We start from the raw sequence: 12,555 nt of genomic DNA, 5'->3' as shown, positions 1-12,555 counted from the left end.
TAATAAACCGGGACAAGAGTATATAAGGTACATAAGATTCATATCATGATTAGTAGAGGCCGATTTTTGATCAAGTGAGCAAGGGTGCTCAATTCATGACCTTCCCCTCTCGTACCTAAGTTCCTGAGCCAAGACAATCTTGGTGATGACGGACACGTGGCCTTTGGCACGAGTCATGGGTTTCCTAAATTTTCCCAAAAAAATATTTAGGTAGCGACTCTGTATTTGGCAAAACAGTCTATTTTTAGCAATTTGATTCAAAGTCGATTTTTCAAAAGATTTGTCGGATTGGGACTCTTTGGTGATTATCTATTTCACATTGCACTTGTAGAATCAGATTCAGAACTACGGGAGTCCGATACTGTAGGGCTTATTCAACTTCCGAAATGAGGCGCGAAAAAGTCGAGCTACAATAATCAGCGAAGTGGCAAACATGAAAGCTCAAGATTACAAACTCCTCTATATAGGCACAATTCGGGTTGAATTCGCATCTAAACACTCACATCCTCACTGAAAGAAAAGTGCTAATAAAATTACAACTGAAAGATATTTTGTCAAATGAGATTACAATTACAAAAACCTAACACTTGGTTTAGTCTTGATCATGATCAGACTTAATTAAAGTTATTGCAAAAAATGTTGTTATCTTATCTCCAATGGTAGTTAGACCTGTTGCAATAAGTAATATATAAGTCACTAAATAAAACCCATTAGTATTTTCACATTTTTTTTTTTAGTAGGGTTGTCATGTAAGGGCATGATAAAAAATTATTGAGGAAAACTATAGCACAATATAACGTAGGGCAGTGGGCAACTATTTATTGGTCAATGAGAAGTTTCTTTAAATTTCAGTAGAAGTGACATATGGAGATATAATTATGGATTCGTGGTTTTGTCAAATTGATGGACGGATTTTCTCTTAAGGCTATTTTGGATTTTCATCTTGCACATATTAGATTTGTATTCTACACACATTAAGGCCTTGTTTGGTTAGAGGCTACTTAGCTAAAATAGTTAATAAAGACAAAATAGCTTAAAATATTTAATACAACAAAATATCATGTCAAACTTATAATTATTTAACTTTTCTCACACAATCAACAAATCAACTATAAAAAAAAATAATAAAATCAACTATCATTTCAAACATAACTTTTTTAGTTAGGCTAAAACAGTCAAAAGCTAAATAGCCAACTAAAATAACATATTCCCAAACGGGGCCTAAGTGAACTTGCATCCAATTGGTGTTACCAACAGCAAAGGAAAGGGATGCAGGCAGTAGCGACTCCATAATTTTTTTCTAGGGTGTGCACAGTGGGTACTTTAGAAAATTTTTTTAGGTAGAAATTAAAAAAATTAATGTTTGTAGACTTTTCAAATCACACACAAAAAAATAAAATAAAATTCTAATATATTGATATCATTATTTCAAAAAATAAAATGTAGATACAAAAATTTACATATATATATATATATATTATCACTAGCATGATAAAAATAAAAAATAAATCTTCTTTAATTCAAATTGAGATAAATTATAAAACTGTTGATCAACTTTAACATTCAAGTAGTACACTTGTTGAGAATTGCAAAATCATAGAATTTTGTCAAAGAAGTACTTTGCATAGGGTGAAGAAGCAAAGTTCCAAAATATGCTGTATGTTCACTTCATAAAGCATATAAATTGATTAAAGGGTAATGGGTTAGGTTGGTTTGGGTGTTCAAGAAATGGGCGGGGTAGGTGTTCAACTAGGCCGGGTGTTCAAGAAAGTGGGTTAGGGTATTTAACATACAACTTTGAGCTAATCTAGGATGTTTAATTGAACACCCACTCTTATACCTAGAGTCGCCCTTGGATGTGGGCAAGGACAAATCCATGATTTTCATATAGAGCGAGCGAATATATATATATATATATATATAGTAACAAAAGTTTTAAGAAGAAAGTATAAATTATAATATGAATTTCTACTAGTATAAAAGGTGAAAATAACATGAATATATATATATATATATATATAAAATATGTTTTTTGTATCCACAGTTAGTGACCAAAAATAGCAACTAGAAAACAACATATATATTGAAATGAGGCATTTTGAGTTGTACTCTACACTCTTTCATGTCATTAAAAATGTCTATAATAGCATTGATATTAAAATCTCATACAATGTTTTTCTTAATGAACGTGATTAAGGAATAAGTTGATACCTTATTCTATTTTTTAGAAACTTGGACTTGCAATTAGTACTAGTTATAAGAAATTAATTTCTTTTATTATTATTTTTTTTCCATTTTTTTTTAAATGTTGCATTTTGATTCCATGTTTCATAGAGATAGAATGACATCCACTTAAAATTTCTTAAAAAAAAAAAAAAAAAAACTTAGGGGGTAAGTCTCTATAATATGTAGATAATTTTAGCTAAGACTAGTATAATAAAAGGTATTTTTGAAACAGAGGGGGCGGTTGCTCCCTCTTGCACCCTTCTAAGTCCATCTTTGGATGCGGGTAGGTGAGGGAGTAATGGGATTTGAGTAGCTAGGGTTTGGAAGCATCTTGAGTTAGGTAGGAATGATTTGAGGGTGGTGGAGGTAACTAAGGAGTGACAGCGGTGACAAGAATGGGTATGTGAGCGGCGAAAGTGGTTGGAGAATATGTAGAGATGGTTGAAAAGGGTGGAAGAGGGGTGGGGGTGGAGGTGGTGAGAGATGGTGGAGGAAATGGCAGTGGTGAGTTGGGTGGGCATGGTTTGCTAATGCGTAGTTTTAACTTGTACCCCACACATATGGGACTTTCACCCTATACACTTTAGACTTGCACCCAACTGGTTTTATTGAAAACAAAGGGAGGGGAGTGATGCTACAACGAGAAGGGTTTGGAGGGGTTTGGAGTTCCAATGGCAAGGGTTGGGGGGGAGTGGCGAAAATTGGTAGAGGAAGGGTTTAGAGTGGTGGGGGACGGTGAGGGATGGATTGCGAGTCATAGGGAGTGGTGGTAAGAATTGATGGCCAAAGTTGTAGATGTAAGAGCAACTCCCATGGTTGTGCCAACTTGCCAAGTGCTTTGCCAAAGTCAAAAAGTGGCTTGAGTTGAAAAAATTACTGCCCCAATGGTGAGCCAAATGTCTTGCTAAAAAATGGCAAAGCTGAACCTCGAACTAAATTTGGTTAAAAGTTTGGCAAAGTTATTTGTTGCCACATCACCTTTCCTATCAAAATCCAATTATTTTTTCATCACTGAATTCTTACACGTTCTATAATTTTATTTTATTTTTTTTTGAAATCACAAAACCTTAAAAAATAATAAGAATAATAAAAATTAGTGTCAACACTTGTAAAACTTATCAAAAATTAGGCTAGGTTTGGCATAATCTATATAATCCATTTTTTTATCTTTTTATTTTTTTTTCATCACATCATCTCTCTACTTTTCTGCACATCTTTTCGTAAAAAGACAAAAAATATACTTTTTTAGGACACCCCAAACCAACCCTTAGTGTCAACATTAGTGTCTATATTAGCAAAACTTATCATAAATGAGTGTCGATAGTGTCAACACTAGCAAAACTTATGAAAAATTAGTGTTAAGACTAAGGAAAGTTTATCAAAAATTAGTGTGTGAAGGTTAAATTAGAATTAAATTGAGTCAATGGGATGAGGGGGGTTGTTTTAGTTTACTAGTTGTAGTAATATAGTATTTTATGAATATTTTGTAATTTATAAATTAAAAAAACAAAAAGTTAGATGAAAAATAATGGTTGGTTAGTAGAAAAAATCAGAACAACATAATAGTAAAAGGCAAGTTGTTAAAAGTTAGTTCAATTTAACATTTGATTGTCTCAAAATGACAAATTATCATTCAAATGGTATAGTAAAAAAAAGTAAATTTTGTGTAATGTAGCAAGTCAAAAAATGACTTGGTAAAGTCATTTTGACTTTTATCATTGAAGATGCACTGAGAGAAGGAAAGGAAAGTGATACTTTAGTAATTCATGTGTGATTCCCTCTAATTCGTAATTTGTTTTAATCGTTCCATTTGAGTTGTAATTCCAAAACTAACCAATGGTCTGTAATTAGAAACCCCAAAAGACACTAGTTGATAGTTTTCCATTATTGGATGAAGTCAAGTCTTTTCAATTGGTGTATTCAAATATTTTGGTAAAAAATGCAATCTAACAATTATCTAAGGCATTAAGTTTAGTACATATTTTTTTTTTGTTGGTGAGAGGTCTATTTGTGAAATAGTTTGGTGAATTTTATCCCTTAATCTATCTGTTTAATTTTTTTTGACTATATGTTCAAATATTTTTTTATCTGTTTAATTTTTTTTACTATTTGTCAAATCTGTATATATCTATTAGAATATTTATCTGTTAAAATTCCTTATCTATTCAAATATTTGTCCAAAGTTTATCATATATTTAATTTTTTCATTTAATTGTTTAAATTTATTTGTTAAATTTTTTTATCTGTTCAAATTTCTCTACCTGTTCAAAACATTTCTCCATTCAATTTTTTCTATCTATTCAATTTTTTATCTTTATCCGTTGAAGTTTTTATACATCACTACAAGAAAACTGGGTATATGAGACAGAACTATTTGCGACGGCAGAAAATGCCGTCTCAAAAAAGCAGAGTATTTGCGACGGCACCATTTACCGTCGCAAATACTCTTATTTTTTGAGACGGCAAATAGTGCCGTCGCAAATGCTCTGCTTTTTTGAGACGGCAAATGGTGTCGTCGCAAATACTCTGCTTTTTTGAGACGGCATTTTCTACCGTCACAAAAAGTGGCTTTCGTGTTTTTTTTTTTAGTGAATATTTTTTAAATTTAAATATTTTTTTTAGATGTACCTTACTTAAATGTATCTAAAAAATAAAAAAAATTATGAAAAAATATTTTTAAAAATTAATAAATACATAAAAATACAAAAAAAAAATGTATTGAATTATTGTATTTTTTTATATTTTTGGTATTTAGTGAATTTTTAAAAGATTTTTTTTACAATTTTTAAAATTTTTAGGTGTATTTATGTTAAGTGTGTCTAAAAATTTAAAAAAATACTTAAAATATTAAAAAAATTAGTAAAAACAATATAACACGGAAAACAAGAAAGTATAATTTTCTCAAAAGAGTTTTTGGAAAACTCCAACCTAGCATAGTGTTGCGGTTTTGAGATAGCTTCATATATACACAGTCACAAAATGGTTTGAATAAATTCAACGGTATTTTTCTGTTGCAAAAAGAATTTAAAAAAACAATGTCGTCTTACTCTTTTGATATAACATTTCTCTTTTCATTTATTTTTTCATCTTCCTGTCTCTCTGTCTCTATCTCTCTCTCTTCTCTTTATCTCTTTTCATTCATTTCTCTCTATCTCTATCTCTCTTTCCTTCTATGTCGGCCTGTTTCTCTCTCTCTCTCTCATTTTCTCTCTGTGTCTCTCGCATATCTCTCTTCTCTCTATCTCTCTCGCTCATCTCTCTTATCTCTATCTCTTTCATTTTTTTTCTCTCTCTCTCTCTCTCTCTCTTATTTTTCTATCTCTCTCGCTCATTTCTCTTCTCTTTCTGTCTCTCTCTTTTTCTGTGTCTCTCTCTCTCGCTCATCTCTTTTCGTTCTATTTCTCTCTTTTTTTGTCTATCTCTCGCTCATCTCTTGTTTCTCTCTCTTTTTCTATCTTTCCATCTCTCTTTCTTTCTCTCTCTATCTCTTTTTCTGTCTATCTCTCTCTCCTTGTCTCTCTCTCACTCATCACTCTTCTTTCTCTCTCTGTGTCTACTTGTCCATTTGTCTATTTCTCCTTCACTATGTTCGCCTTGCTTACTCTCTTACTCACATCTTCTCTATTTATCGAGCCCCTTCTCGATTTATCGATCCACTATAAGAAAATACACTTTTAGCAACCACTTTGTCTATCTCTCTCTCTCGCTCATCACTCTATCTCTCTTCTTTATCTGTCTCTTACAAAATTAAAATATTTTTAAAATATTTAAAATATTTAAAAAATTGATTTGAATTAAGTTTTGAACAGAGTTTTGAATTATCTGTCTTCTTTATTTATTGAGCTCCCTATCGATTTATCGATCCACTACAAGAAAATGCACTTTTAGCGACCACTTTGTCTCTTTCTCGCTCATCACTCTGTCTCTCTATCTCTTTTCTCTATTCGTCTCTTACTCATCTCTCTCTCTCACCACCCATCTTCTCTACCACATTTACCACTATTGCAAATGACATTCAACTGCCACCACTATTCTCTTTCTCTCTTTCACTCATCACTCTTTTTTCTCTGTCTGTTTGTCTATCTATCGGTTTGTCTGTCTGTCTGTGTGTCTTTCGTTCATCTTTCTTCTCTCTATCTCTCTCCTTGGTCTTCTCTCTATGTCTCTCTCTCGCTCATCTCTCTTCTCTCTATCTCTTTCATCTCTTTTCTCTCTCTGTCTTTCTCGCTTATCTCTCTTTTCTCTCTCTCTGTCTCTCTCGCTCATCTCTTTTCTCTCTATCTCTCTATTTTTCTATTCTCTCTATCGTTCATCTCTTTACGCTCTCCATTCCACTACCACCATTACTTCTACTGTCGCCATTTCACCTCTACGACTACCATTACTACTACTATCGCCACCACTCCACTACCACCACTGCCACTACTGCCATTACTACTACCATTACCTCTCTTTCACCCCTGCCACTCCATTTACACTACCACTACCACAACTTCACCACTAATCTCTTTCGCCATCACCATCACCACCACCACCACCATCATCTCTTGTCCACCACCTTCACTACTGCGGCCGTTCTTTTTCCTCTACCATAAAAAATTAGTTCATGATTTTTAGTAATAAAAAAAAGTAGGCCGCAGAAAAATATTTTTCATTGACTACAGAAAATTAATTTTTATTTTAGTGGAAAATATTTTTCATTAAAATATATATGAAACAAATAAATTTTCAACCTTAATAACGAAAAGAAAATGAAAATTATTATTTATTTATTTTTATTATTTAAATATTCATTTATGATTTTTTTTTTTTTTCTCATCCCCCCTCATTTTTATTTTAGTGAAAAATATTTTTCATTAAAATATATATGAAACAAATAAATTTTCAACCTTAATAACGAAAAAAAATAAAAAATATTATTTATTTATTTTTATTATTTAAATATTCATTTATGATGAATTTTTTTAAAATTTTTTTTTTTCTATTACAAAATAAAAAAATGAAAATACTATTTTTATTATTTAAATATTATTTTTTAAATAATATTTTTTAAAAAATATTAAAAAAAACCCATTTTTTCCATTCCCGCGCCCCCCAAAATCCCCAATTCTTAGAACCAAAAAAAACCCCCCCAATTCTTAGAACCAAAAAAACCCTAAATCTAATCGTCTCCCTTACATCACTCTCTCAGTCGCCTCTCTCTCTCTCTCTCTCACCCTCTCGTTCATCTCTGCACCGATCTCGTTCATCTCTGCACCGATCACTCTCTCACTCTCTCGTTGTTCATCTCATCGATTCGCACCGATCATCGCACCGCCGATCTACTCACAGGTAAACTCTTTCTCTCAATCTCTGTCTCTCTCTCTCTCGGCCCGATGGTTGTTTTATATATATATATATATATATCAGATATATCTCTGATCTAATCTGTCTCCCTCACTCTCTCATCTCATCAGATCAGTCTCATCTCTGTCTCTCTCTCTCTCTCGCCCCGATAGACTCACATTGTCTCACAGGTAAGTCTCTCTCTCTCTCTCTCTCTCCCTGATCTCTCATCTCTACACTGCACCGATCGAATCTGTGTGTGTAATGTCTCCCTCATTCTGTGATGTCTGTAATGTCTGTATGTTAATCTGAATCTGAAATGTTGATCTTAGTTGATCACACTGTGTAATCTGAAATCTGATCTTAGTTGTGTCTCACACTGTGTAATGTTGATCTTAGTTGTGAAATCTGAAATCTGTATGTTAATTTTATTAATTCTGAAATCTAAATCTGAATCTGAAATATGAATCTGTGTTTTTGTTTTTAATTAATTTAATTTTTTTTTTCAGATTTGGTATATTATATATGCAAATCAAGACAAAAGTACCCAGAAATTAAAATCAAGTTACATGTTTGTGCATTTAGGGCGTGTTTGGACATCCCATTGGACTTGAATGTTTACATACTTAGTTATATTTCAGCTTAGAAACTCTAATCGGTTCTTTTCTCATTAATACATATTTCATTGGTGTAATGGAGAAGAGAACTTGGGGTTGACTGTCTTCTACTGATTGGAGTACAGGTGACTCAAAAGAAAGTTTCTATATTGGTCCCCTGGAAAGCATTTCAAGTCATAGTAATCTGAATCAATGGCCTTCAGAAGGTATTTTAATAATTTCGTATGCTTTCATTTGTTTATGTTCTCTTAATGTGTCCTCATATAACAATTTCATTTCTCTTGCATTTTGTGATCTGTCATTTAGCATACATTTTGTACAATGGGTACATGATTCCTAAGGTGAAAACATTATTTCTGGTGTTGTCTGGCTAGGAAATTCCAGAAGTTTTTCCATCTTGGAGACCTACTATTGAATCTTACTATGAAAGAGTCCTGTAAGTTTTCCCCATTGTTTATTCCTGTGTCACACTCTGAAAAGAGAGTAGAAAGTTATCAAAAATCATAGTAGATCTATTCACTTAAACTGTGTCTGCCTAGTAAGTTCATTTCCTTCAATCAACGTTAATTTCTTTATACAAAATCAGAAGTTTTGCTCATGCATCCAATACATGATTTCTTTGACTAGTTTATAGTGCTAATTTGTATTTCCTTCCCTTGGATTTGACGTTTTGGATTTCTTTCTTGTGCAATTGAAGTTGGAGTGTTGCAAGAATTCTAATATGTAGAAGACCAGATTGAGGGTTGTGAAATGTGAAATATCAATGATTTCTTTGATTTTTTTACTTGTGTCCAACACATTCCATGCACTTAACTTTTTTTGTTTCTGTTTTTGTGGGTAAATGGGCAAACCTGTGCTTATGCAGCTCCGTAATCTGGAAAGGGGTGTGGACATATTAGTTGCCACACCGGGGCGCTTAGTAGATATGATAGAGAGGGCAAGAGTTTCTCTTCGGATGATCAAGTATTTGGCTTTGGATGACGCTGATCGAATGTTCGATATGGGCTTTGAGCCCCAGATTCGAAGGATTGTTGAGCAAATGGAGATGCCTCCACCAGGTGCAAGGCAGACAATGCCTCCACCAGGTGCAAGGCAAATGGATATGGGCTTTGCAGTCATGTTTCTATAGGTAGTAGTACTATGAAAGATGGCTTAGTTTTTTTTTTTTTTTGTTTATAATATTTTTTTTGTTTTGTTTTAATTTTTTAATTTTATTTTTATGAGATCATGGTTCTACGTTTGATTTGATTCTTTTAATCTATTAGCTAGATAAAAATCATTGTTTGTTTTAACTTTTAGATACGGTGTAGATAGTATTTCTATTGTACTCTTTTTAAAGAGTTAAAAATGCTTTGATTGCTGCTGTGCTGTGAAACAGGTTCACTTCTAGAATTCTAATCAAGCAGTATTTTAATTTCCCCCCACCTTTTTTCCATTTAAAATTTTATTTTTTTTAATTTCAGTGACTTTTTTAGTTGTAGCCCTTGTAGAATGTTGGCTACATGGCCATGTTGACATTTGGTATTGTTGGACACAGAAAGCATTTGATGAAGATGGTAACGTAAAGCAACCGAAGCAACTCTCAATTAACAAAGTTGGACATGGTATGTGGGGAATACTATTCTTCTTCTTCCTTCTTGGATGTATGTATGTGGAGAATTCATATAATCTCTGTCATCCCCTTAAATTCTATAATTACTTTGAATGTTTTCATTTATATCTTTAAATTTCAATAATCTTATTTGGATTCTAATAAAGTTAGTAAATGAATTGCTATGACAATCCAAATGATCGAAAAGAGGATATGAGTGGATGGTACACTGACATTTGTTATGCCTTTTTGGTTGGCATTATATTGCCACTCTTTTTGGGTGAATACATTGTATTGCCACTCATATTGTATGTTTTGTGTTGCGCTGCATGAGATTGATCCAGTCTTCAAAAAATTCTCTTGCTCGGAGAAACTATCAAGCTTACTCTTATCCTTAGACTACAAGAGGCCGATGATCATTCAATCAATGTACATATTTAAGGTACCTCTTGTTCTTTTTTCATCATGTTATTAGCACACTTATTTTCTGTTAATGTGGCAGTTGTATGTATCCAATAGGCTGAGCTTGAGCTTGTGCTTGTGTCTTTGACATACAGCACTGTGCGAGCTTAGTGTGGCCTTCTTTAGAAGAAAAAATGCATTTGGCAGATGTTTGTTCAATTATGTTCTTTTTTTTTTAAATATATAATTGATTTATCAAAGAATTTTTTTTATCAATTCTTTACCATCTCAAATAGTTGATCTCTTTCGCCCAAGATCACCTATGTTGAAGTTTAAGTTTATTAAAATCCCTCTCTACATTTTTTAATTCATCGTCCGTCTTAAGGTAAACATCTTCATTGGTTTAGTTTTAAACTCCCCAGTCCTTACTAATAGGTGAAGAAATGTTGCTCAAATGATGACAATCCTTTAGGCCTGACGTTTTACTCTTTGTTGTCACCATATCACTAAATCAAATATAATTACTCTGTTTCACAACTTGCAGAAAAGCATATATATATAAACTATGGCTATGAGTATTCTTGATCATCATCTCATACAATAATCATTAATGTACTAAATATCTTTCTAGAGTGCCGTAAAATTGTGAATTTTCGTCAACCCTTAGTTTGCAATTTCAAAAAGGAAGTCTAATTTAATTTTGTTTCCTATTCTGATTTACTATCATTTGATGAATATTTTTCAATTTTTCCTATAGAGTTTTGTTCTCTTGGAGTAATTCTTCAATCCTTTTATTTGTTCTTTCAACTCAAAATTTATAGAGCTACATGTCTGTTAGGTTGAAGCCTTGAATTTTAAATTCAAGTATATTTTTTAGATACTGAGTTGGCTCTTTTGTTGTATCTTCTTCAACCTCAACAGCTTTCCGAGGCAGAGAAGGAGATACAGAGGCTACTGGACAGATGCGATGGTGTTTCAAGCAACAGCCCGACTTCATTGTTCTCCATGGAAGCCATGGATCCACCTTTTCTAGGGGAGTTTGGGATGGAAGGGTTTGGAAATATTTTTTATGTGCCAGAAAACAATTGCAATCATGGCATGGATTGGGTTAATCTTATATGATATGTAATTAAAGCAATTCTAGTATTAATGTAGCTAGTGACCATCTTATGTACATTTTTTTGTTTTTTTTTTGCCCTTGGCTTTGTTTTTATGTTGCAGTGTTTCAGTGGTATTTTACATTTAACTAGAAGATGGAATTGTTAATGTTAGAATATAACTTGTTTTTTAATTATAGATGAATTTTTATTTATATATTGGACTTTTTAATTATTATATAATTATTTTTTTTTTTATAGTTATTTTTCATTTAATATAAGTCATTTTTATATTTTTAATAATTTTATTACAGGTTTTTTTTTTGTTTTTTGTTTTTTAATTTTTTTTGAGACGGCAGAACATCCCGTCTCAAAAAGAAATTTGAAATAGGCTTTTTGCGACGGCACCTCTACTGTCGCAAAAGGTAGGGAATATTATTGAAAAATAAGGCCTTTAGCGACAGTGTCATAGCCGTCGATAATAGTCATTAGCAATGGCTTAGGTTGCTGTTTCAAATACACTTTTAGCGACGGTATTTTTTCCGTCGCAAAAAACCCTTTTAGCGACGGCAATACGGTGCCGTCGCAAAAAAAATCAGATTTTCATCTATTATTGGCGACAGAAATTTGCCGTCGCAAAAAAAGAATTTTCCCGTCGCAAAAGCAAAGGCGACGGCACTTGCCGTCGCTAAAACCCTTTTGCAACCCCTTTTGTTGCGACCCCCACTTGCCGTCGCAAAAAGTCATTTTACCGTCGCAAAAACCTTTTGAGACGGCAATTGGGGTATTTGCGACGGCGTTTTACCGTCGCAAAAAACAATTTTTTTTGTAGTGCATACACAGATAGAGGGGGAGAGAGAGAGAGAGAGAGAGAGAGAGAGAGAGGTCTAATAGATCTGTGAATTTGATATTCTTACAGATCTGTTTCACTATCATCAACAACAAGAAGTGATCAATAACAACTACAAAAAAGAGAACCAGATATACATACAGATACCAAACATATATACATAGAGAGAGAGAGAGAGAACACTTCTTTGATCAACAATCACAAACACATATATATACATACGCTTCTCTGATCGACAATGTCTTTTCGGTGATACAGAACACCCACACAACTCTGGTAAACCTAAATCTTGACAAGTAAATCAGAGAGAAGACAAAGCGAAACATTTCTAAACGAAATAAAAAATAAAAACAAATTAATAAATGATTCGAGAAATGTTAACAAACAAACAAAAAATGGATTGAATTAATCAAACGAAACAAAAAAAAAAATTAAAAAAATCACAAA

The 12,555-nt window shown here is 32.7% G+C and overlaps 1 protein-coding gene across 1 annotated transcript; it reads left to right on the top strand.

Annotated features, from left to right (window-relative positions):
* The first annotated feature begins 2,709 nt into the window (after nt 1-2,709).
* Nucleotides 2,710-9,772, top strand: LOC114283548 (uncharacterized). The gene is made up of 7 exons (XM_082889175.1): nt 2,710-2,730; nt 7,369-7,557; nt 7,688-7,742; nt 8,294-8,374; nt 8,553-8,604; nt 9,034-9,297; nt 9,706-9,772. The coding sequence occupies exons 1-6, from the start codon at nt 2,710-2,712 to the stop codon at nt 9,065-9,067; spliced, it is 432 nt and encodes a 143-aa protein (XP_082745301.1). The 3' UTR covers nt 9,068-9,297; nt 9,706-9,772.
* The last annotated feature ends 2,783 nt before the right edge of the window (nt 9,773-12,555 follow it).

Source organism: Camellia sinensis, chromosome 9 (assembly GCF_055761805.1).
Source record: "Camellia sinensis isolate YWXY chromosome 9, ASM5576180v1, whole genome shotgun sequence".
NCBI classification, from domain to species: Eukaryota; Viridiplantae; Streptophyta; class Magnoliopsida; order Ericales; family Theaceae; genus Camellia; species Camellia sinensis.
The sequence above is the reverse complement of the archived record's forward strand: the minus strand, read 5'-3'. Positions and strand labels throughout refer to the sequence as shown.